The sequence below is a fragment of the Ruditapes philippinarum genome, unplaced genomic scaffold (assembly GCF_026571515.1).
Source record: "Ruditapes philippinarum isolate M1 unplaced genomic scaffold, ASM2657151v2 ctg2054_1_1_1_1, whole genome shotgun sequence".
Classification (NCBI taxonomy): domain Eukaryota; kingdom Metazoa; phylum Mollusca; class Bivalvia; order Venerida; family Veneridae; genus Ruditapes; species Ruditapes philippinarum.
Window position 1 is genome coordinate 60,631 of NW_026855828.1, and position 26,763 is coordinate 87,393.

The window sequence follows — 26,763 nt, forward strand, 5'->3', positions numbered from 1 at the left end:
CATTTAGACTTTTCTATTATATGGGACTGCCAGTGATAAATTAAAGATTTAAGAAAACAACTGTTGCTATTCTTCAAATATAAGGAACTTTATACTTCAAGTATGCTTTTTTTTTTTTGGAAATATAAGAAATATTGAAAAAAGTAAGTCATTGTCAACAGTTTACCCTTATATCTATTTATAATAAATCATTGTAAACTTACAGCTCTTTCAATAATATACTGGCAAATTTCTGAGACAAATTCCCTCTTGTCCAGTGACTCAATTCCTGTCACTTTAAAACTAGGTTTCTTTCTCCCTGACTCCTCTACATATACATCAATTCTATATGGACATGCCTGAAATACATCAAACAACATTCTTCTGTTATCATCATTATTGTAGAATTTATACACTTAATTAAAGTGATTCAATGTTTTAACATGCCCATGAATCAATTCAATAGCTTCCATACAAAATCATTTAGAAAATAAATCTTTCACTCAAAAAAAGAAAACAAAGAAATTAAACCAATATTTTTCTTATTAAAACTGATAAAGATATTAAGTTTTGTATGGAAAGCAATAACTATAAACGAGAGCTGTCAGTAGGACCACACAATTAACTCATCTCAACAACAACACAACAACACATCTTTTATTCACTCAAACATGCATACAACATGTAATATGAGGATAATGTCAAAATATTTAACGAGGCATTTATACAAATTGAGATCAGAATATAATTACTAAACAATATCAACATATCTATTACATATTATTAAATTATATGCATATTTTGCTTAGGAAACAATTTTTTTTTTTTAACTTATTAAGAAAATGCAAACCTGAATTTTACAACATTCAAATACTGCTTGAACAGAATGTAAGATATTTATTACTAGGAGAATGTAGCTATAAATGTGATATAATTTGTCATAAAAGTTGTAAAATTAATAAAAGTAATATTTTAACTTCCATACAAAATGCTTATTTACTATACTTGTATTTATTTCTAAAAAAGCAAATTTTGAAATGGAAGATGATTCATGAAATAAACCAGTGATTATTCGTTTAATACTATAAAAGTACAGCAAAAACTTATTCTTATGAGAAATAAAAAAAAAGTATATGTGAGGTATAAAGGACCTTTGCTGTATATAGTAAGAAAGTGGTAAGTGAATATCATTAAAACAAAACTATATCTCAGAACATTACAAAATAACAACTGACTTTAAAATGAAAACATAAATATTTGATTACATTCTTACATTTCTTATAATAATCATTAAGAATTTGCATAGTTTATAAAATGCAGGCGAATCTTTCATTGTAAAAAGTTGTTCTAATTTATACATATTAGGAAGTCTATAAAAATATGGTTTTATAAATTGTCTTCTTTCATTAGCAAATCTATTACATTCGAAAAGATAATGAAACTCATCACCCATTATATTTCTACAAAAAATGCACATTCTTTCATTGACAGGTATATTTGACCAATTTCCAGTTTCAACTGGTAATCTATGGTTTCTTGTTCTGAATTTGACATAATTAAAAATCATTGCATTTTGGGAGTACGAAAGATAAGGTTCTATTCCAAAAGATTTTTTAAAAATTTTGTAAAAAGAACTATTGCTCGATTCATTTATCTTTGAATACCATTCATTTAAGAAAAGATCTTTTAGCTTTTGTTTTACTGTTAATTTTAACCATTTGGTACCGGGAAAATCATGATCAATCCAAACATTGTTGATTCCGCATTTTATTAGTATTGATTTTAAATTATAAATCCACGGATAATTACGTTCAAAATCATTATCATTAATATCTACTGTATTTCTTAGCATATGACGATATACAAAGTATGATAATTTATTTGGTAGTAAACCATTTTCGTTCTGAAGGAGACGCGCCCAAAATGAAACTATTCTTTCTCCGATATCTACATACAATGGCATGCATCCCGTTTCACCGTATATGAAATAACTGGCCGTCGAACGTTTAAGTTTAAGGATATGTTTTAAAAATTTGAGTTGTACGCGTTCAATAATGTCAAGATTACCGTATCCCCAGATTTCAGAACCATAAAGTAATATTGGTTTAACAGTTTTATTAAAAAGTTCAATTTGTAAGTCAATTGGTAAATTTAATCTATTTGAATTTCTTATCAGGCTGTACATCGATCTTGTAGCTTGTTCTGCAATATGTGTCTTAGTTTTAGCGAAAGAACCACTTCTATTAAAAAATATGCCGAGGTATTTATATTCATTTACTATTTTGATTTGTTCATTTTTATAAGTGAAATGATAATTTCTTTGTCTCCCTTTTGAAAATACAACTATCTTGGTTTTAGAAATATTGACTGTAAGTTTCCAAATATTGCAATATCTTTCATATGTATTAAGCGCTTCTTTTAAGTCATTTGCTGTCTCGGCCATAATAACAGTGTCATCTGCATATAACAGAATAAAGATTTGTAAAAAATTGTAAAGCTCGTTTATATTCTGATCATTATGAAGCAAAATTCCACGTGTATTACTATTATTTTGAAAGAAATCTTTAAGATCATTCAAATACATCGAGAAGAGCAAGGGAGATAAATTTTCCCCTTGACGAACACCTATATTACATGAGAAAAAGTTAGATAGTTGACAATTTACCTTCACACATGATTTAATTCCTTTGTACATATTTTGTATAACCTGAAGACATTTACCTTGTATATTAGCATTAATTAATTTTTCCCATAGACCATTTCTCCACACAGTATCAAATGCCTGTTTTAAGTCAATAAAATGAGCAAAATAGTTTTTTTCCGGTATTATTTAAATATTGAATGATATGGTGCAGAATGAATATATTATCTGAGGTTGAAAAACCTTTTCTAAATCCTGCTTGTGTGTTATTAACAATATCATTTGACTCTACATAATCAGTGATTCTTTTATTTAATATGCTTGTGAAAACTTTGCCTAGGCAACTTAATAATGTAATTGGTCTATAATTTTCTGGTTTAACAGGATCACCCTTGTTTTTATAGATTGGATTGATGATTCCAACTGTCCAGTGTTCTGGGATTAAACCCGTATCAAGCACCAAGTTGAATAATTTGACATAAACATGTTTCATCAAAGAGAGAGAGGCCTTAATCTGTTCATTTACTATGTTATCATAACCACTCGCTTTGTTATTTTTTAGATTATTAACTGCTTTAACGACTTCATTGTTATCAATAGGCATATTGAGTAAGTTATTATTATTATTATTATTATTGTTATTATTATTATTATTATTATTATCATTATTATTATTATTATTATTATTATTATTATTATTATTATTATTATTATTATTATTGGTACCTACATTGCTTTCACCTGTACTATAGTTTACTCCTTTGAAATAATTGAATAAATCTGTTATATTTGCTTCAGTTTTATTTTCCTTTTTGCCTTTTAAAATTTTCCAGTATTTTCTAGAGTCATTGCCTTTTATTTTCCTTAACTTGTAAACATTAGAATATTTGTTTTTGTCATGGAATTTCTTCATTGTATTTTTGTATATATTTGCTTTTTTTCTAAGATTTTCTTTTGTTTCATTGTTTTTCCGAAGTTTATATAAGTATTTAGCAGTATGAAAATTTCTTCGAGCTTTCTTACATTTAGGTCCGAACCACGAGGGATTAGATTTATTGCTTTGTGTATCATTTGTATTATTATAATTTAATTTATAGCCAAAAGCTGTACGTGATGTATCGATGAAAAGAGTTGATATTTCGTTAACTAACATATTTAGATCATTTTGACCGATGTCGTCACTTAATATAATGTTATCAAGACTGCTGTTTAACATTTGTATTTTATTTTGAGCAATGATATTGATAAAGTTATCAGCCCTTTTTTGATCCCAAAGCTTCACAGTCGGAGACTCATAGCACTGTGTTTTGATTAGATTATTTAGCTTAAATGACAATTTCAGTTCAACCGAACTATGGACGTCTGAAAATAACGGGCAAAAATCACATACCTGTAGGGATGTGACATACTTGAATATTTTCGAGTTACAAATAAAATAATCAACTGTACTCAGTCCTTTACAAGTAACTTTTCCAGGCATGTCATTAGTTGTACGGCCATTTAGTATATATAAGTTATTAAGATTTAAAAAATCAATAAGCTTACTTCCATATGTATTCAAAGTTTTGTCGCAATTTACCCGCAACTTATGTACGTATAAAGAACTATCAAATCTGCTCATTTCTAATTCATATTCGTCGGCGATATCATCTAAATGCTGACTTTCGAAAAGTTCGGTATCAAGCGTTATATAATCTTTTAGACTTTTAGTTCGAGAATTGAAATCTCCAAACAAGCATATTGAATCATAATTTCTAGAGAATACGTTTAGTTCTTCTTGAATTTCTACATAAGGCTCATTTACAGCATAAATAGAATTATATGGTGGTATATAGACTACTGCGCATAGTATGTCTGTTTCTAGATTACATAATTCTTTCGAAATGGTAAACCATAGTGCCAATTTACTGTCTGATTCTTTTATGTTGATATAATTAGAGATATCATTTCTTACAAGCAGAGCAATTCCTCCACTTTTTTTATTCATGATAGACTTCCTATTTTTCATAATAACGTCAAAACCGGGAACGCTAACGTAACTCAAATCATCACATTTAGTTTCCTGTACTGCTACTAAACAATATTTATTAAATAAATTTAATAAATAAATGTCAGTGCTTGACAATAAATAGAATAGGATAGGATATAACAGAGGGGAAGATTTCAATCAAGATACATGAAATAGTTATGAGTCCTGGGTATTGACCAAGGAAATTTGTAAGTTCACAAAGAGACACAATTCATTTAAAATCTATTGAGAAATCCGCTGGGTGGAGAGACAGATATTTATATCACTAAGCCATCTCTCTCCTTATCCTACTGAATTTGTATCATGGCTCTGCCTTGCTTTGAATATTTCAGACAGTTTATTCAAATATGTTACAGGAATTTAAATCAAAATACATACATAGAGCTACCAATAGAATAGAGTCTTGTCAGACTGCTGACATTAAAGTGGCAAATACTAATTACTTTCTGCTCCAGCAAGTTAAAGTGTTAGAATCACAAACTAAACTGACCTCATCCATGATAAGAGCTTTGTTCATGCCCATACTGGTAAGTGTAATCCAGAGATCTTCAACATCACCCTGTGAATCTTCTGCTTCCATCTCATTTAACTCTATAAACCCTTGTTTTGTTATCTCACCATTCTCCAAAGCTGTCTTCTCTGAATAAATATAAATACAGTATATAAATGTTTCAGAACACTTGGGAACAAGTTTAAAACATGGATTTAGTCTGGAAGAATGAAATTCTTGTAGAATTCAAAATTAAAGTTTATAAATATAAAGCTAAATCTGTCATAAGATTATGGAAACAATATAATTTTGATGCTCAGAAAATTTTATAATTTTTTTTATCATTAGATATAGCTTGATAGTTTAAGAAATAAACTATAAATTGCTAAAAAAAACACACACACAACCCCCCACCCCCAACAACATTGAATTTACTAATCAAGTTTCATAAATGAGCTTAAAGTATGTCTTCTCTTTTTGCATATCTGCAGATATTATTAGTACCTTAAAAGGCAAGGCAGAGCATATGACACCCAATATCTGCACTTAAAAATCTTTCCAGATAATACAATACATTTGTGTATGGGACAAAACAACACATTTCATATGTCCACTATAACATCCATTTTTAATTAACTGGTATGTTTTATCACAAATTAAAGATGAAAACTGTTGAACTGTATCCTTTTTACCTTCAACAACTTCCCATTCATCCTCTCCTAGTTCCTCTCCACTTGTGCGTAAATTGAACCAATTAAATTCATCTTTACTCATAGTTCCATTATCATCAAGGTCACAAAGGTCAAATATCTCTTCAAGAGCTCTCCTGAAATAGTAGTTTGACACCTTATAAAAATATGTTTATTATAATGCTATTTTTTTTAATTTTCTGATAACAGGTACCTTACATTAATCTATATATCTGCTTGCAAGCTTATTAACAAAAAAAATCTTACATCATTTCATAAAAAGCTAATCCTAGCACCATATAACATCAAAAGTATCTTTGTTTCTTAAATGTGTTCAAATGAATTAAAATTTAAACTTGTGTACTTAAAAGCCATTTAAAATCTTTTACACATAAGTAAATCTTAATCTTATTTTCCACTTACATAAAAGCCTGAATATTTTACATGCAAAATCTTATCTACCTTAAATCTATTATAAAATACTACTAAAGGTTTGTACATTTTACATATAAAAACTTATATATCGAAAACCTTGAATATTTTTCACATTAAACCATATCAACCTAGAGTTTGAATATCTTCCACAAAAAAAAACTTGCATATAATCCATATAAAATGTTATATATCTAAAAGCTTGAATATTTCTTTATCACACACCCGTGCCGATTTTGCGACTCCGTAAATATGGTATTGCACGGCCGTGCATATATTTTGACGTGACGTCATTAGCGTTATACAAACATAGTGTAAAGACGCGCTAAATGTAAGCGTTATACTATAGGCGCATCAACGAAAAATGACTCTTATTTTCACTTTAAAGGTCTTTATTTTGGGTATGTGATAAATAGAATATTAAATTCGTGTAAGTTCATTACTGAATTTATTGCACTCGTTGAATAAAATAATATTATGCTCGCCAGAGGCTCGCATAATATAATTTTATTCAACTCGTGCAATAAATTCAGTATTGAACTTACACTCATTTAATATCCTCTATATATCAAACCCTTTTACAAATAGATGCTTGAACAATTACCTAAAAGCAGCAGTAATAACAACTTTATCATCTTTGGTTTTGACCAATTTTGATTCTTTCATTTTCTCTTGTAAGGCCTCAGATCTTGGCTTGAACCTGCATCCTGTGGTATAAGGTAACACCTGATACTCCCCAACACTGAGCTCACACTTTACACCATATGTCTGAAACAAATGGAGATAAATTTTGACCTTATATTCACAATTTTGACTGTTTTACATCAAGTGTACAGAGATCTGCCGAGGACGCGATTTTGCGCCATTGGCGCTAAAAAAATGAGAATGGCGCAGGAAAATCGGCAGCAAAGGGCCATGGGCGCATCTAAAATCTGTGCCAGACTTATAAGAAAACAAAACTGTCTGCTGGTTTATTTAGTCATCCAGTCAAAACTGGTACCAACAGCAACATGTTACCCATGCTCCTGTAATTACGCATATTCTTGAGTTTATCCATTCCTCTATAGCTTTTGTCAATGTTATCTACTTACTGCATTTCTTCTCATACTCCCTTTCCCACACAGATACTCATTTTTACTACCGTAAATTTAATCCAATAAAACAAACAAACAAATTATACAACTACTTAACATTTAAAATGATTATCGGTAACTGAAAAAAAAAGTGTTGCTATTTTAAGAAATGCTGTAAGTTACAGCATAATCTGACAGGTGTTCAACATGATCAACCCTAAGGTCACTCAAGTTCACGCAAGTTTTGGCTGATGAAGTGTAAAAAAAGATGTATATTTCGTCATCAGAATGTTTGACAGGGTGATTAACCAATCAGAGAAACATTGTGCATGACTTTTTTCATGATCAAAAGGTCTGTCGGCAAATGTCTTTGATGTATGCTGTCTACACAGAGGCATACAAGGGGCAATAAAATTCGTCAATATACAGTGGTAAGGGACATTTGGTGCAAAGTAGGAACAATTAAATGGATAATGCACAATATAAGACATTACAAGTAAGAACCAGCAATTATGTGAATAAATTTGCATATCAAATTTTTGAGCAGCCATTTAAAAAATATTTTAATTTTTGCCCGCAATTAATATTAGTTAGAAAGTTACCATGTAGGCATAATTTTTAATTATTGGTAAAGTACTGAATTATAAGTGAACCACTTGTCATAAAATATGATTTAAGTTTTATTACCGGGGAAATTCAATTATCTACAAACTTTTTAACAGTTATTTTGGTCAATGTTTACTTATTTTCCCAAGGCCCATACTTTGGTAAAAATGGCCCATCATTTTCAGACCAAGTGGGCCCAGGGCCCAGTACTTTCAAATTCTTGGCAGATCTCTGAGTGTACAAATCAACATGATTAAGATGTAGGAATATTTTTAAGTGGAATCTATTTCAGCTCTAATGGTAATCTTTTTCTATATATAATTACATATCATTTATTGTTTTTTTGCACTGTACAACCAGAGAATGAAGTATCATTTTAAGTTTCGTCTGGATTGTAATGAAACAATTTTTCTTCTTTAAGCTCATGTAACCATATTGCTCAATGCACAGAACAAAGATCAATCATACTTGGTTACACCAAAATCTGCCCAACATATAGTATCTCTCCTTACCCCTTTTGTATCCCTGTTTTCTGTACAAGTCACAAATTTACCCCTGCTGTCAAATATATAGAGTGCAGTATCTATTGGCTCTGTTCCAGGCAAATCCACTGAAAATATTAAATACATGTAGTGTCATATTTTTAAACTACGTCTTTTATAAATCATCATCATCACCAATCATCATTGTCATCAACAACCAATCATCATCAAAGACCTATCATCATCAACAACAGCATCATCACCACCACAACCACCACCATCATCATCATTATCATCAAAACAAAATCCAACATTATTTCAGATACTGTAAGCAGAGCTTTTGCTGATTCATCCATTGAATTGTTTTACTCACTTGCCATCTCACAGACTGGATCTTATTATCTTTAGATCCATTGAATATCAATATCCACTATGTAAATAGTCATTTGCAAAAAAAAAACCTCTTTGATTTTACATTAAATTGTAACATTTATCTCAATAATGACTTTTCACATGAACAATATCATCAAAATCAGTACACCATGATCTTTACTAAATATAAAACAATGAAATAATCTTACAGCAGGCAGGTTCTTGTATAGGATGTGCAGAGAGGTACACACTACTGTCCTCGGTCAGCTTCAAACTGTAAATATGACTTACTATCTCTTCCTCCTCATAGAAAAAACATCCTTTACTTGTATAATGCATCCAATCCTATATCAAATAAATCAATAACAGCAATGTTTGTGTGTAGGATTTGATATTACGTACAAGTAATTTAATGAAACAAGTATGTGAAAATGTTATGAATAACAGTCTCAGCAAGGCTTACAGGTTTTGTCCTGAACAAGTTTTATAAATGATTTCATCACATATGTCTTCTGCTTTTCCATAACATCAATATGTCTGTTTTTCATATATACATATTTTAGCATTGTTGAAGGCTGTTTTGTTACTGTGTGAGGCATCAGGTTTGTTTAAACCCCAAAACTTTTAAAATTGTTAGAATAGTTGTTGATTTACGTTTGATAATCACTGAACCTAAAAGAGAACAAGAGCTGTCGGTAGGACAGCAACGCTCGACTATTCTTAGTGCTTGATTGTAAAAAAAGATGCTTGATACAGTTACCTCCTCCTGTTTACAGGTTGAGGTCATGATGGTGAACAAGTGTGCAAAGTTTCAAAGCCATATGTCAATGGACTTTGAAAATATTTGAACTATTACAAAAACTTTAACATAAATTCTAAGTCAAACAAGAGCTGTCGGTAGGACAGCAACGCTCGACTATTCTAGTGCTTGATAGTAAAAAATAATGCTTGATACAGTTACCTACTCCTGTTTACAGGTTGGGGTCATGATGGTGAACAAGTGTGCAAAGTTTCAAAGCCATATGTCAATGGACTTTGAAAATATTTGAGGTATTACAAAAACTTTAACGTAAATTCTAAGTCGAAAAAGGGGCATAATTCTGTCAAAATGCTTGATAAAGTTACCTTCTCCTGTCTACAGGTTGGTGTCATGATGGTGAACAAGTGTGCAATGTTTCAAAACAATATGTCAATGGACTTTGAAAATATTTGAACTATTACAAAAACTTTAACGTAAATTCTAAGTCGAAAAAGGGGCATAATTCTGTCAAAATGCTTGATACAGATACCTCCTCCTGTCTACAGGTTGGGGTCATGATGGTGAACAAGTGTGCAAAGTTTCAAAGCCATATGTCAATGGACTTTGAAAATATTTAAGGTATTACAAAAACTTTAACATAAACTCTAAGTTGAAAAAGGGGCATAATTCTGTCAAAATGCTTGACAGAGTTACCTCCTCCTGTCTACAGGTTGAGGTCATGATGGTGAACAAATGTGCAAAGTTTCAAAGCCATATGTCAATGGACTTTGAAAATATTTGAACTATTACAAAAACTTTAACATAAGTGGTTACGCGGACGCCGACGCGGACGCTCGGGTGACTACAATAGCTCTACTTATTCTTATCGCATAGTCGAGCTAAAAAGGGGCATAATTCTGTCAAAATGCTTGATAGAGTTACCTCCTCCTGTCTACAGGTTGGGGTCATGATGGTGAACAAGTGTGCAAAGTTTCAAAGCCATATGTCAGTGGACTTTGATAATATTTGAGGTATTACAAAAACTTTAACGTAAATTCTAAGTTGAAAAAGGGGCATAATTCTGTCAAAATGCTTGATAGAGTTACCTCCTCCTGTCTACAGGTTAGGGTCATGATGGTTAACAAGTGTGCAAAGTTTCAAAGCCATATGTCAATGGACTTTGAAAATATTTGAACTATTACAAAAACTTTAACATAAGTGGTTACGCCGACGCTCGGGTGACTACAATAGCTCTACTTATTCTTATCGAATAGTCGAGCTAAAAACACAGGCTTAAAATAAACAGACAAATCTTATCAACATACTTGTAAAGATTTTGGATCTGGCATTTTGTCACGACTCTTTGTGGAAGGTGACTTTCCTTTACTTCCTTTAACCCTTGGTGATGGTCTTGGTACATCATCTAAAATATATAACAGTGTCATATAATTCTTTATACAGACATTATAAATACACCCATACTATAGCATCAGATTTAATTCATTCATATAACTGGGTTTTTATCAGCATTCAAAGTATATCAAGCTGTCTTTACATTGTTTTTGAAAAAAGTTTCATTCACTCTTTTTAGATCTCTACAAAGAAATAAAAAAAGACATTTATGCACATTTAGAAAGAAAACATTTATTAAAGAGAACGTTTTTTAAAATTTTTCCTTACGTATTTTCTATATACATTTTTTAACACTGCAATATTGAAATCCTTCTCTAAATATGTGCAGACTAAAGTACTTTTAACTTTTTTTTGCCAAATCATGCTATCAAAACAATAATATACAGAAAACATTTTTTTTTTCATTTCCTACATTTACATTATTATGTATCACATGTTAGAAACAACACATTTCACCTACCACCATGATCATACAAGTCATGCAAACATAACATGTTTGGTTTTAATGTTATAGTCATTGTTTTTTTCTTACAAAAGTATTGCATTATATCATTAATAAGCGATAATACACCCAACAATGGTGAGCAAATAAGCAACGATGTATTCCATCACCATAACTGTCTAACAGATGTTAAACATCATAAAAGTTAAGACAGTGATAGAAAGGAGATGAATTTATATCAGAACAGTCCCTAATAATCAGCAAATTACTTTGTCTTACTTATTACTTATATTTTTTAAATTCTACAGGGGAAAATTTTTAAAGTAAGCACCAGTAAATGAAGCAACTACTGTCCCAAATAAGAGAGAGAATGTTAACAAGTATTTCAGATTAACTACATTTCTGATTATACAAGCTATGATATAAAACATACAAATATTTGTAACATCAATATTGTCTTTCTAGAAATTAAAAACAACAACCCTGTCCTAGGGTAAATAAAAAATATGGGCAGTTTGAAAAATAAACAAGATTGCATTTGAGAAAAATGCTATGCCACCGCATTAATACAACACTAAATAGTAGTGTAGGAACAGATTTTCTTTGTTTCTATACAATTTTGAAGATTGTCATAATGCATAGATCCCTGACCTATCTAATTCTTATTATCAGATTAGTGGTTAAATCTGTTGTTAACTCAATAAAAGATCAGAGTAGCAATATATCAATGCACTTGAGTCTAGTGAATTTGGTGGTGAAGGTCATATTTTACACAGCCTAAATTTCATGACTACATCAAAGGACAACATAATAAGACACTTTGTCAAAATATAGGTCAGCTGAAATCAAAGTTCACTTAACATCTTAATCTGTACACATGGTTCAAATTTCGTAGCTGTACATCAAAGGACAAGAAAGTAGGTCACATCATCAAAATCTAGTTCACCTGATATCAAAGTTCAATTTTACAACTAAAACTGTGCACATGGTCAAAATTTCATTGCTGTACATCAAAGGACAAGAAAGTAGGTCACTGTCCCCTTGGGCAAGGCAAAATTTTGGACCCAAGGGTTTAATTCAAAACAATCTTGATACAGGTCCACCAAACAACATTTCAAGTCAAATATCTAAGCTGTAGCTTTCTCCTATTCAGAAAAGATTTGTTTTATTTTCTGTTTTTACTATGTGAACATAATGAGAATCACTGCCCCTGGGCAGGGCCAATTTTAACACTAGGGGCATAATTAAAACAACTTTAGTAGAGAACCCATATATTATAGAGCAAACATCAAAGCTCTATGCCTTGTACCTTCAGACAAAAATATTTCTTTTTTTTTTTACTATATGTACATAGTGAAAATCAATGACTCCTGGGGGTGGGGCCAATTTTGACCCCAGGGCTATAATGTGTACAATCTTGCTAAAGGTTCACTACATAACGTTTCATGCAAAATATCTTAACTCTAGCCTTTGTAAATTTAGAGAAGATGATTTTTTAAGTTTTTACTATATACATAATTATAAGGAAAACCTATGGCCCATGGGGCGGGGCTAATTTTGACACAAGAGGCAAAATTTGAACAACTTTGGTTGAGTACCTATAGATGATATCATTTAACAAATATTCAAGCTCTAAGCCTTGTACCTTCAGACAATAAGATTTTTTTATTTTTTACTATATGTATATATTGAAAATCAATGACCCCGGGGTAGGGGCAATTTTGACCCCAGGGCTATAATTTGAACAATCTTGCTAGAAGTTCACTTCACAATGTTTCATGCAAAATATCTAACCTCTAGCATTTGCTAGAAGAAATTTTTTTACTATAAAGTTTTTACAATATACATATAAGGAAAACCAATGACCCCCGGGGCAGGGCGGATTTTGACCCCAGGGCTATAATTTGAACAATCTGAGTAGAGGTCTACCAGACAATGCCTTATGCAAAATATCTAAGCTCTAGGCCTTTTGGGTCTTTACAAGAAGGTATTTTAAGTTTTTACTATATGTACATATAGTGAAAATCAATGATCCCCGGGGCGGGCCGATTTTGACCCAGGGCTATAATTTGAACAATTTGGTAAGGGTCTATCAGACAATGCCTTATGCAAAATATCTAAGCTCTAGGCCTTTTGGGTCTTTACAAGAAGGTATTTTAAGTTTTTACTATATGTACATATAGTGAAAATCAATGACCCCCGGGGCGGGGCCGATTTTGACCCCAGGGTTATAATTTGAATAATCTTGGTAGAGGTCTACCAGACAATGCCTTATGCAAAATATCTAAGCTCTAGGCCTTTTGGGTCTTTACAAGTAGTTATTTTAAGTTTTTACTATATGTACATATAGTGAAAATCAATGACCCCCGGGGCGGGGCCGATTTTGACCCCAGGGTTATAATTTGAACAATCTTGGTAGAGGTCTACCAGACAATGCCTTATGCAAAATATCTAAGCTCTAGGCCTTTTGGGTCTTTACAAGAAGATTTTTTAAATTTATTCTTATAATTCCTTTTGGTTGCCATGGCAACCAGATTTCTGCATGGAATGAAATTCTTTGAACAACTTTGGAAGCCCTTCACCCAAGGATCAATCCTGCCAAGTTTGGTTGAAATTGGACAAGTGGTTTTTCACAAGAAGATTTTTTAAGTTCACTATATAATCTATATAACACACACACACACAAACAAACACACACACAGGTGAATCGCTATATGCCACCGCATCGCAGATGCTGCGGTGGCATAAAAAGAAGATTGATAGAAATGTTAGTAGCCATCGATACCACACTCAAATTATAACCTATGAAGACACACATTCATTTAGAATATAATTATCAATCTTTGAGAATTTTGCATTCTTGATTAATTTGACCTACAAATAGCTATGAAACAGACCAAAATCAGGGACAAAATATTAAAATACCTATCTCTTAAAACTCTGACACATATTGTTGACCAAACAAATTTAGGTTTATTGTTAGTTGGCACAATAAAGATTCTGTTAAGAGCACAACATACAGTTTTTTCTCTCTGAATATATATATATAAATGTGCAGCAAGCCAGTAAATAACTAGCCAAAATAGCAAGCATTGTGGGTGAGTTTACCTTCGGACAAGCGGGACACAGATTTTCTCGGAGATGGGACTGGTGCACTGATTTCTTTGTCACCTGTAGGATGATATTATATAGGACCAGTCAAATGAAATAAGCTCGAGAATAAAACAATACAAAAAAATTCATCATTTATATAATAATCTAAATCAAGAATCACCTTTAACCTGTTAATGGCCATTTTAGAAAAATAGATATATCTAAAATCAAATTGAAACTAAAATGATTAAGACAATTTTTTGTGACATTAAGTTTGAATGCTTAACTTCAGAGAACATACGATAAGCATGTGAAATTAGCAACTGAAGAAAAATGACAAAATTTCCACAAATATAATATTGCACCTTTGTAATGTTTGTTTTCATTTAATAATCCTGGCATTTATATATATGTATAACACGGCTACTGCACAGATACTTGGAGTGTGGAGCTCCAAATGCCTTAAAATTCAAATACCGGTAAATTGTGCATAAATTTGTCAATCCCAGCCCATAAACTTCTACCAATAAAACCTAATTTAATCATGCTGCTTTGAAAAAAAGTCTATAATATTATACTTATAGACATTAAAAACAGTGTATATTAGCTTTTATTGACATATATGGTAGTTTTTTGTGAATATACAATTTATTAAAATTTTAAGGCTTCGTAGTATGTCAATTTATTGATTAACGTTTAACTTTCCCTCAAAGTAAGGAATTGTGCAGTATTATAAATTTTTTATAGAAACTTTAACACAATACTGGACTGTCAGAAGTCTCTTTTTATATTAATTAAATAAGTAAAGAAAGGGCAACAAAATATTAAATGTATGCAGTGATGCTGTGCAACAAGAACTCTGTAAAGGTGAAAGGTGAAGGTTAATCTACAAATACAGAAAAGGTCAGAGAATGGAAATTGAAAAACCATCTACGGACCTTTCAAAACATACATTTCCAAATGCTGCAAATCTTATTCAAAATTCACTGGAATTTTACAAGCATTATGACATACATTGTATTCGTTTTATAAAGGGTTATGGTCAGCGGAAAAAACAAATTTTGATATCATGGTTTGTTCTTAATGAAGCCGTATCAACAAACCTTAAAAATCTAATTCAGCTTTATATGATATTTGGCAATAGATTTAATAATAAAACTTATTAATTTTTAATCATCCATGGTAAACTATGAGGGTTAAGTAATACTTAATGCAGGTGTTATTTGCAGCTTTTCATGAATTCAGAGAAAATTGGCAGCCCTGTTTATAGCAATGCAGCATTTCAAAATGTACATTATTTATATCCATATGGGGTACCTGATCTAATGGATGCCTGAGAGCCTAAACCATTCTCATCTGTAAACCAAAAAACATGCATAATTTAGCAACACAAATCTCTGACATGTAAAGCATAAACTATTGTTACTGTCTATGTGCTACATTATAGTTACACAAAATAAAATACTGAACAAAAACACAAATTAATACAACATGCTCAGCTAAACTACATATATTATCAGATAAGAATATCTACATCTACATACTTGAAAAAATATTAATAAATCAAAAGTGTTTAAAGAACTATAAAAATTATATATAAAGTTCATTGTGCTAGGACTGAAATGGGGAAAAACTTCAAAATTGTGTAAAAATAACACCATGCATTAAACACCATTCTTGATTTATATGAGAATTTTATATAAACACAGTAAAACATGTTAACATTTCATCAATCAAAAAAGTGAATAGTAAATAAGTGTCAACATGACACAAACAGTATGCTGATTGTACATTAAAAAGCATGAACTTTAGAGAATCACTCCCAGTCAGTGTGTGTATACATGGGACATAACTAATAACTGCAATACATACCCAACAAATACATCATGTTAATTAATAATGAAAACTTGCAAAATTTAATACTGAGATATTAGCTGGCTAATGTATAGTATACATGTGGAGAAAATCTGAACAAAAATGAATGAAATGTCCGAATGTAAAATATTATCAGACAAGTTTGTATGCCCAAACTTCTTTTTTAAAATGATGATATTAAAAACACAAATGAAACAAATATTCTAGCCATTTCTTTTTTAGTCCATAATTTCTCCGTTATAAAACTAGAATTTACATTTCTATGTAAACTCTAATTTTATATTGAAACATATTAGAACAAATAAAACAAAAAGTGTACATTCTCTTTAGTATAAAACCAGGACAGAATAAAAACATTCTTTTCTAGGCAAGCAAAAAGCTCATCAGCTCTAGCTTAGCTCTTACTTCTTCCAGGTGTTTTAACATCTTTCTTGTCTTTTCTTGGAGCAACCTTGGGTGTAGATTCATAACTCTTGTGTGGTTTACTTTCCTTTAGGTTCTCCTCAGTGTCAGATTTCCTCTTTGGTTGTTCTTCTGCCGTCATATCATTAGCAATTGATTCAAATTCTTTTTCTAACAATCTTCTGCTATTCCGTCTAGATTTAAATATTTCATCCACAAAATCTAAGGTAGATAATTTGGTACTTTCTTCACTTTTATTTGACCTTGGCGATGACTTTGATGTTTCATTCTTAGTTTTTCTGGTATTTGAAATTTCCTCACCATTTCCATTTTGCTTACTAGATTTCAAAAGGTTTTCTACATCACCAGTTTTCTTAATTGTCCTCACTGCTTTACTAGAAACACCAGGATCTTCCTCTTTGACAGTATCTATGTTCTTTTTCTTTTCATTTCCATCTGTTTTCTTTCCATCTTCCTTAATGTTCTGTTCCTGTTTGTCACCTTCAGATAACTTTGCATCCACAATATCATTGTCTCTCTTAGCAGTGCTTGAAAGTGCATTACTATCTACCGACTTATTACTTGTATTACCTTTTACATCTCTCGCAGATTCCTTGACATCTTTCTCTTTCTTGTCATCAGACTTTGGTTTTTCTTCATCTTTAAGTTTTGCTTCTTCCTTGCTTTCTTTCTTAGGAGATTTAGCTGCAGTAGCATTAAGGTCTATCCTTGGTGTTGGCCTTCCTGTGCTTACAATATCAAAATCATCATCGAAGTCAATTTCCTCACCGACTGAACGAGCTGAATCTTCAACAAATAAGACATTTTGTTTGCAAATACAACATCAATACATACATGTAAGTTTTAAATAGATTGTTATCAAAATCAATATACATTATAATACATATGTAGCAACAATATGAAATGTAATCAAATTAAAACAACATTAAGCATGTATTGTTTGCCAAAAGTCTTAGAAAATTAACTAATCACGAAGATTTTTCTCTATGAATATTTCTTTTAATAATTAATATAACAAAAATACTAACAATCCTATTATTAAATTGTCAATTTATCAACCATGTTTAAATCAAATTACCTACCTTTCATAGTAGACACATTAAAAGAGAGTAAAATTAAGTAAGTAATTATCAAATTAAGAAATTAATTATAATTATTTCAACATAATTATCTATTATCTATCTAAAAATGCAATTAAGAAATAATAATTTTTCATCACATTCTTACATAAGAGTAAACAAAAAAGAACTTTAACCAAAACCCCTCAAATAATTTCTAAGCATCATGCATTTTAAAATAAAAGAAATTTTCTTCTTTTTCTTTTAAAGCTTTGGTAGGTAAAATAAAATTTGGCATCAAGATGGCAAAAAGCTGCAGAAACACACTGCCTCCAATAAAATATAAAGCAAACAATCACAAACACACATCATAATATAGAGTACACAATCCATGCTTATATATCTTTCTTATTCTTCTATATATTAACATCCTTTTTTTCTAGATGCTTTTTCATAACATATAACTATTGTTTATACAGATGAAATTTCGTGTATATATGGTTCTCTACACTAAGGAATAAAAAAATGAAAAAATTATACCATGACATAAACTTTATTCTATGCATCAAATGTTTTCAAGTAAACATTTTTCCAGTAAAAACAACAAAAAGAACCCTATAGAAATAAAACATTCCCAGTGCCCCATGTAAGTCCCAACAGCTAGGAATATACCAGACTACTGTGGAATTTATTGCAAGCTTCATTTACCAAACCATGATAACTAAAACAAATGCTTTTATTCATACATGTGAACTTTTTTTAATGATCAAGTGGGAGATTTTTCTTCAAAAAGAGGGAGATTTTAGAAATTGCAATAAACAAAGTTCTGACATCAAAAAGAGGGAGAATTCTTTAATTTGTGAAATTCCCCTTATTTTAAGAAAAATCTTTGAAAATATGGCGGCAGAAAGTGGGAGTCTCCCGCTTAAAGTGGGAGAGTTCACATGTATGTTAAAAAAAATTAATCACCCAACAGCACTTTAATGCTAGTTTTTGTCAATTTAATGCTAGTTTTTTGTCAAATTTACACTAGCAACAATGTACTTTAAAATTTACAGACAGCACTCCAATGTTATGTTTTAATTAACCTCAGTTAATAAGAGAACAGTTACCACTGATGCACATATTTCATATACCATACAAGCAAAGCAAATCAGTTCATGCAGGAAAAGTTCCAAAACACCATTGCAAGTAATACACCAAGGCTAATGTTAGATAAATTAAAGTCTGTGTTTTGCATATGCATAAATGAACCATCACTATGTATTTCAAGCAGGGAAATTTTAAAGATAATTAAATACAGTCAATACTAAAATGTATCATTATGAAATAACAACCTGTTTTAATTAACAGAATCTTTCCCATGACAAAAATACTATTATATCTATTATAATACTAGTATATTTTATAACAATTATCTGAACAGTTTTTTTAATGTAAAGTATTGCTTAAAATATTGCATATAACACTGCATTCAATTACATGAAATTCAAATTTAAAATGTGTTTTTAATAAAACAAAGTTGATCACATTTATTTTTACATTATTTAGTAATGCAGTTGTTGCTTATAACTCAATGTATGAAGACAAGATATAAACAACCTGTGTTTAAAGAAAGTGAACAGTTCCACCACATCACCCTAACCTATAACACGTGTATCCATATACCTAATGGTAAGTTTAACTTGAATGATATATGATTCTTCTCAGCTATAAATGTAACAATGCTTTGTTTTAACACTTTGACCAGGACAAAAAGTATAGCTAACAATTAACAATGGATAAGAGAAATGGTTATTAAGTCTGTACCTGCGTATTTGGCACAGTCCATTCAAATTTAAGAATTTTAATATTATAATACAGAATTTCAGATTGTGTAGTATAGAGGAGCCTAGTCAGACTGCAGTGACATACTCACTGGCCTGCCTCTATACTGGTGACAAAGTCTAACTGGTTCCAGCAGACTAAGGGTTAAAACTAACCACTGATCATATTTGGAAAATATTAAACACATTAAGTTATGAATCAGAAAAATTGCCATAAGTACCTAAATTTATCTATGGAGTTTGATTCTATAACCCTCTACTAAAACCTTTGCAATAAATAATATTACAGAATGTGATACAGTGTAACTTCTGAAATCCAAACACTCTGTACTACCCACAAAGTTTAGTATTTTTCACATTGTGTGGAATATAACAAATTTTCAAAAACAATTTACAACTTTAAACTCCACTTTGGGTCAATCTTGAACTCACAATAATTAGTTCTCTTCATGCATCATGTAATTTCCAGATTTCAAAAGTGAAAATTGCATTTGAATGACTAAAATTTTAAAAACTTTATGAAAGTATTGCCTGGTTCGGAATTTGGAAATCAATATTTCATTAATATAAAATATAATTGTCATATAAAAACATGAGATTTGGTTGAAATTGTCAAATTCTATAACTTTCTTGATTTCAGAATGTCTGGAATTTAGATGTAACACTGTTCTTTTGTTCTAAAATAATCAAAATATTGACCTGAAAACAGGGATATGTTAACAAAACAAGAGGGCCATGATGGCCCTGAGGTCGCTCACCTGTATATAGCCCCCCCCCCCCCCCCCAACGTTGCAGGGCCAATTTAACCCAAGGGCTTTTATTTGCACAAACTTGGTAGACACCCATAAGATGTTTCATGCTAAACATCTAAGCTCTAGCTCATTGGCCTTTTTAAAAGAGATTTTTTTCAAGTTTTTACTATACCCATATAGTTAAAAACAATGACACCCCTGGGGCCGGGCCAGTTTTGACCCCAGGGCTTTTATTTGAACAAACTTTGTAGACACTTACAAGAAGATGTTTCATGCTTAATATCTAAACTCTAGCTATTTGGGTTTTTTCAAAGAAGATTTTTTAAGTTTTTGCTATACACATATAAGGAAAATCAATGACCCCCGGGGCGGGGCCAATTTTGAGCCCAGGGCTTTTATTTGAACAAACTTTGTAGACACTCACTAGAAGATGTTTCATGCTTAATATCTAAACTCCAGCTATTTGGATTTTTTCAAAGAAGATTTTTTAAGTTTTTGCTATACACATATAAGGAAAATCTATGACCCCCGGGGCGGGGCCAATTTTGACCCCAGGGCTTTTATTTGAACAAACTTGGTAGACACCCATTAGAACATGTTTCATGCTAAATATCTTAGCCATAGCTCTTTGAGTTCTTTAATAGAAGATTTTTTAAGTTTTTACTATATGCATATTGGGAAAATCAATGACCCCCTGGGGCGGGGCCAATTTTGACCCCAGGGCTTTTATTTGAACAAACTTGGTAGACACTTATTAGAACATGTTTCATGCTAAATATGTTAGCTCTAACTCTTTTGGTTCTTTAAAAGAAGATTTTTTAAGTTTTTACTATATGCATATAGGGAAAATCAATGACCCCCTGGGGCGGGGCCAATTTTGACCCCAGGGCTTTTATTTGAACAAACTTGGTAGACATCTATTAGAACATGGTTGATGCTCAATATCTTAGCCATAGCTCTTTCAGTTCTTTAAAAGAAGATTTTTTAAGTTTTTACTATATGCATATAGGGAAAATCAATGACCCCCGGGGCGGGGCCAATTTTGACCTCAGGGCTTTTATTTGAACAAACTTGGTAGACACCCATTAGAACATGTGTCATGCTAAATATCTTAGCTCTAGTTCTTTGGGTTCTTTAAAAGAAGATTTTTTAAGTTTTTACTATATGCATTTAGGAAAATCAATGACCCCCCGGGGCGGGGCCAATTTTGACCCCAGGGCTTTTATTTGAACAAACTTGGTAGACACTCACTAGAAGATGTTTCATGCTAAATATCTTAGCTCTAGCTCTTTGGGTTATTTAAAAGAAGCTTTTTTAAGTTTTTACTATATGCATATAGGGAAAATCAATGACCCCCCGGGGCGGGGCCAATTTTGACCCCAGGGCTTTTATTTTGAACAAATTTGGTAGACACTCACTAGAAGATGTTTCATGCCAAATATCTAAGCTCTAGCTCTTATGGTTTTTTAAAAGAAGATATTTAAAGTTTTTTCTTTCGGTTGCCATGGCAACCAGAGTTCTGCATGGAATTAAATTCTTTGAACAATTTTTAAAGGTGACCACCAAAGGATCATTCCTGTGAAGTTTGGATGAAATTGGCTTAGTGGTTTATGAGGAGATGTCATTTAAAGTAAAAGTTTACGGACGGACGACGGACGACGGACGGACGACGGACGGACGGACGCCGGACGAAAAGCGATCACAAAAGCTCACCCTGTCACTTTGTGACAGGTGAGCTAAAAACAACAGCAAAGTACATTGTATTAAACATCCTGCGCATAATGTTAGTAACAAATTATCCCACATGTTAATGCTAAATTCATGCATAAATATTCCAAAGTGCACACACTTATTACCGCCAGTTTTAGGTGTCTCCAACTTTTCATGCTTGCTTGCTTTTGCCTTATCAGTACTAGAGTCCTTTGTTTTAGGTGAGTCCGGTAAAGGTGGCTTATCATGCCGCGCACTCAGTTCTCGTCTCGGTGTTTCTTTTGCACCAGAATCTTTCATTGTTTGTTCTCTAGGGGTTGCCTTCTTTACACCACTTTTAGGTAAAGAGTCAGATCTGGATCTTGGTGAAGCTTTAGGGCTATCTTTCTTTGGTGATTCTGGTGCTGAAGTTATTTACATGTAAATAACTTTTGTTCTAATGTACTTCAATATGTAAATGACCAATTATTTATAGTCTTGTAAACAATATAAAAATAGGAAATAAACCTGGTCAAATAAAGTTTAAATAATTGCTCAACAAGAAATAACAAAAACAAAAAAAACTATAAACAATCTCAATCAATATTAATAGAACATAATTTTTAAATTAAATGGAATATTTGGGACACATTTCAACTTGTGAACATAGACTACAATTCTGGTAAAATAATTCATTTCATGGTTCCTTTAAATGTGATCTATATTAATAGATTAAATAATAAATATAATCAACATTTGAGCCGTGTCACGACAAAACCAAGATAGTACGTTTGCTACCAGCATAGATCCAGACCAGCCTGCGCATCCACGCAGTCTGATCAGGATCTATGCTGTTCGCTATCAGTTTCTCCACTTGTAATAGAGTTGGTAAGCGAACAGCATGGATCCTAATCAGACTACGTGGATGCACAGGCTGGTCTGGATCCATGCTGGTCGCAAACACACAATGTTGGTTTTGTTGTGACACGGCTCATTTTTTTCCCATGTAATGATAATTCAAGTTTGTAAATTTTAATGTTAATTTTATAAGTAATCTATAATTTAACAAGAGGGCCATGATGGCCCTGGGGTCGCTCACCTGTACATAGGCCCCCAGGGCGGGGCCAGTTTAAACCAAAGGGCTTTTATTTGAACAAACTTGGAAGACACCCATTAGAAGATGTGTCATGCTAAATATCTTAGCTCTAGCTCTTTGGGTTCTTTAAAAGAAGATTTTTAAGTTTTTACTACATGTATATAGGGAAAATCAATGACCCCTGGGGCGGGGCCAATTTTGACCCCAGGGCTTTTATTTGAACAATCTTGGTAGACACTCATTAGAAGATGTTTCATGCTAAATATCTTAGCTCTAGCTCTTTGGGTTCTTTAAAAGAAGATTTTTTTAAGTTTTTACTATATGCAATATAGGGAAAATCAAAGACCCCCTGGGGCGGGGCCAATTTTGACCCCAGGGCTTTTATTTGAACAATCTTGGTAGACACCCATTAGAACATGTTTCATGCTAAATATCTTAGCTCTAGCTCTTTGGGTTCTTTAAAAGAGTTTTTTTTAAGTTTTTACTATATGCATATAGGGAAAATCAATGACCCCCTGGGGCCGGTCCAATTTTGACCCCAGAGCTTTTATTTGAACAAACTTGGTAGACACTGATTAGAAGATGTTTCATGCTAAATATCTTAGCTCTAGCTCTTTGGGTTCTTTAAGAGAATTTTTTTTAAGTTTTTACTATATGCATATAGGGAAAATCAATGACCCCCTGGGGCTGGGCCAATTTTGACCCTAGGGCTTTTATTTGAACAAACTTGGTAGACATCCATTAGAACATGTTTCATGCCAAATATCTAAGCTCTAGCTCTTTGGGTTTTTTAGAAGAAGATTTTTTTAAATTTTTACTATATGCATATAGGGAAAATCAATTACCCTGGGGCGGGGCCAATTTTGACCCCAGGGCTTTTATTTGAACAATCTTGATAGACAATTATTAGAAGATGTTTCATGCTTAATATCTTAGGTCTAGCTCTTTTGGTTCTTTAAAAGAAGATTTTTTAAAGTTTTTACTATATGCATATAGGGAAAATCAATGACCCCCTGGGGCGGGGCCAATTTTGACCCCAGGGCTTTTATTTGAACAATCTTGGTAGACACTCATTAGAACATGTTTCATGCTTAATATCTTAGGTCTAGCTCTTTGGGTTCTTTAAAAGATTTTTTTAAGTTTTTACTATATGCATATAGGGAAAATCAATGACCCCCTGGGGCGGGGCCAATTTTGACCCCAGGGCTTTTATTTGAACAAACTTGGTAGACACTCACTAGAAGATGTTTCATGCCAAATATCTAAGCTCTAGCTCTTTGGGTTTTCTAGAAGAAGATGTTTAAAGTTTTTTCTTTTGGTTGCCATGGCAACCAGAGTTCTGCATGGAATGGAATTCTTTGAACAACTTTGTTAAGGCTTCACACAAGGAACATCCCTGTGAAGTTTCATTATGATCTGCCTTATGGTTTCAGAGGAGATGTCGTTTGAAAAGTGTCAACGGACGACAGACGACGGACGAAGAGTGATCCTAATAGCTCACCCTGAGCATATGCTCAGGTGAGCTAAAAATCTTGTGTAAATAATAAACTGTATAGTATGTGATTATCGACACTGCATGTCCAGAATTTTTCATCATTAATTTGCAATGAAAAACAACATTTGCTATATTTCTTAAGTTTCAATTCTGTAATCAATTTATCATTATAAAATGAACTGGTATAAAGCTATAGCTAAGGTCATATTCTTAGAAAATCTAGAAACAGTAATATAATATTGTTTCCATAATCCTTTGGAAGATTGTTGAAAGAGTTGAAAAAAAAAGAATATCTCTTTTATTTAATACACAAAATAATGGTTCACAAACAAGACAAAAATTCCAGAACAAACTATTATTCTGCTATTTAAGTTGGAAATTTACTGCTATGTGTACATTTGTGCATGCACCATTCTCTCTTTCAAATTAAATAAACAAACATATTTCTTCCCTTTAGATATTTCGGGAATGTACTTTTTTAAATTTAGAGAATGATTTTGTTAATTTAAGGCATGGAAAGTATAGCTTTATACCTTTTAAAGAAAGTTTTTCTTTCTTTATCTGTAGTGCAAAAGAAAGATAAAGTGTCAAATTCAGTGCTGTCTATAGATTTATAAACATAAAACCACACTTGTGACATTTATGTAGCAACATCAAGCAAATGTCAATACACAGAAAAAAAACATCAAGAAAAAAACCCAATCATGTTAATGGTAATGACAAAAGTTTGTTTTATAACTCCAATTTACATTAAGTGGACAATCAACACTGGGCTTTGGCTTCCTTTCACAGTCACATTCACAGTCAATTATCTGCTACAGCAATTTCACCAAGGCATCAATAAAACAAGTTTTAACATTGATGCTAACTACCCTTCAACCAAGTGTACAAATGTCATTAACTAGTACACTTCTGTTACACAGTACAATATAATATCGATAATAATTGATCAATCTTATATTGTATAAGGGAATAAAATTCCCATCCAAATCACAGCACACATTCAAAACCAAAATCTTACTGTCATGATCTAGGTCATGTGACTTTAGTGATGTTGTATCATGTTCAATTTTACTCCTGTCAGCCTCTACAATATTGAAACACCTATTTATAACCTAACTGTAATAATTAGTAGGAATAATCAATGAAAACACTCAACAGTAACCTTGGCATTGTTGTCTACATCTTAGTACAAATTGATTACTATAACAGTCCTTTAAAAAACTGCAAAACATACTTTAATTTTTTCATTTAGCATCCTTTCTTAGACAAGCCTGTAACTCTGTCCCAACAAACTTGATACATGTACATGTGTAAGGAAGTACTAATGTAAAAAAATTTTGATTATGTATTGAAATTTTCTTGTCCAGTTAGTTCAATAGGTTGTTGGACTGTGTATATATTGTACTAAGGCTCCTTGACATATACAACATTTATACATTTGTGAATCAGGCTACCCCAGTTTTATTTCCGGACCGTGCAGGTCACTATTGTTGTGAATGAAAATTAAATCCTTTCTACAGTCATTTTCACTGTACCTCTGCCTTGGCATGTATAGAAGTTATCAGTTTCATGTGAAAGTGAAGGCAACTAGTACTGGTAAACTGCTTGACAGTCTGCCAGGAATGATGTGGTGACTGAACTGTGCTCTGGTAAATTCAATATGGCTTACTGCCATGATCTGGAGGGTAAAGGACCGACACAATCACCAACACAGAGTCAGTATACAGCATATAGATGTGACAGTTGGGTATGCTGTATACTATCATCTCTTATTTGAAAGTTACAAAATTTTTTAATTATACCAACTTTGATACATATGTACTGAAAATAACATTTTTTCTACCAGAAAATGATGCTGACAATGGTGTATTTCATACAGAAGAAGCAGTATAAAGCAGTAAATGCCAAGATGAAAGAGTGGAAGAAAATGGGAAATTGCTATATATATTCAAAAATAGCCAATAGGATTGCATTCATGATTTCACTCAAATCTGCTTGTTTATTCAGTTTAGATAACATGCACTCTGCTGGATATATATAGATCTTATACATTTGAGCTAAGCTTG

General features: G+C 31.9%; 1 protein-coding gene across 15 annotated transcripts in view; it reads right to left on the minus strand.

Annotated features, from left to right (window-relative positions):
- Positions 1–26,763, minus strand: part of LOC132744518 (EF-hand calcium-binding domain-containing protein 7-like) — a 44,733-nt gene that overhangs the window by 7,595 nt on the left and 10,375 nt on the right. For 4 of the 15 annotated variants that reach the window (XM_060733259.1, XM_060733249.1, XM_060733256.1 and 1 more), the window contains 13 exons: positions 25,716–25,781; positions 22,271–22,528; positions 19,505–19,546; positions 17,349–17,564; positions 15,798–15,836; positions 14,496–14,558; positions 10,858–10,955; positions 9,003–9,138; positions 8,452–8,549; positions 6,865–7,028; positions 5,832–5,965; positions 5,140–5,288; positions 204–338 (listed from right to left, as the gene is read on the minus strand). In XM_060733259.1, the coding sequence (XP_060589242.1) occupies positions 204–338; positions 5,140–5,288; positions 5,832–5,965; positions 6,865–7,028; positions 8,452–8,549; positions 9,003–9,138; positions 10,858–10,955; positions 14,496–14,558; positions 15,798–15,836; positions 17,349–17,564; positions 19,505–19,546; positions 22,271–22,528; positions 25,716–25,781 (1,598 nt within the window). The remainder of the gene's footprint in view (positions 1–203; positions 339–5,139; positions 5,289–5,831; positions 5,966–6,864; positions 7,029–8,451; positions 8,550–9,002; positions 9,139–10,857; positions 10,956–14,495; positions 14,559–15,797; positions 15,837–17,348; positions 17,565–19,504; positions 19,547–22,270; positions 22,529–25,715; positions 25,782–26,763) is intronic. The other 11 variants (XM_060733261.1, XM_060733260.1, XM_060733250.1 and 8 more) reach the window with 8 other exon arrangements.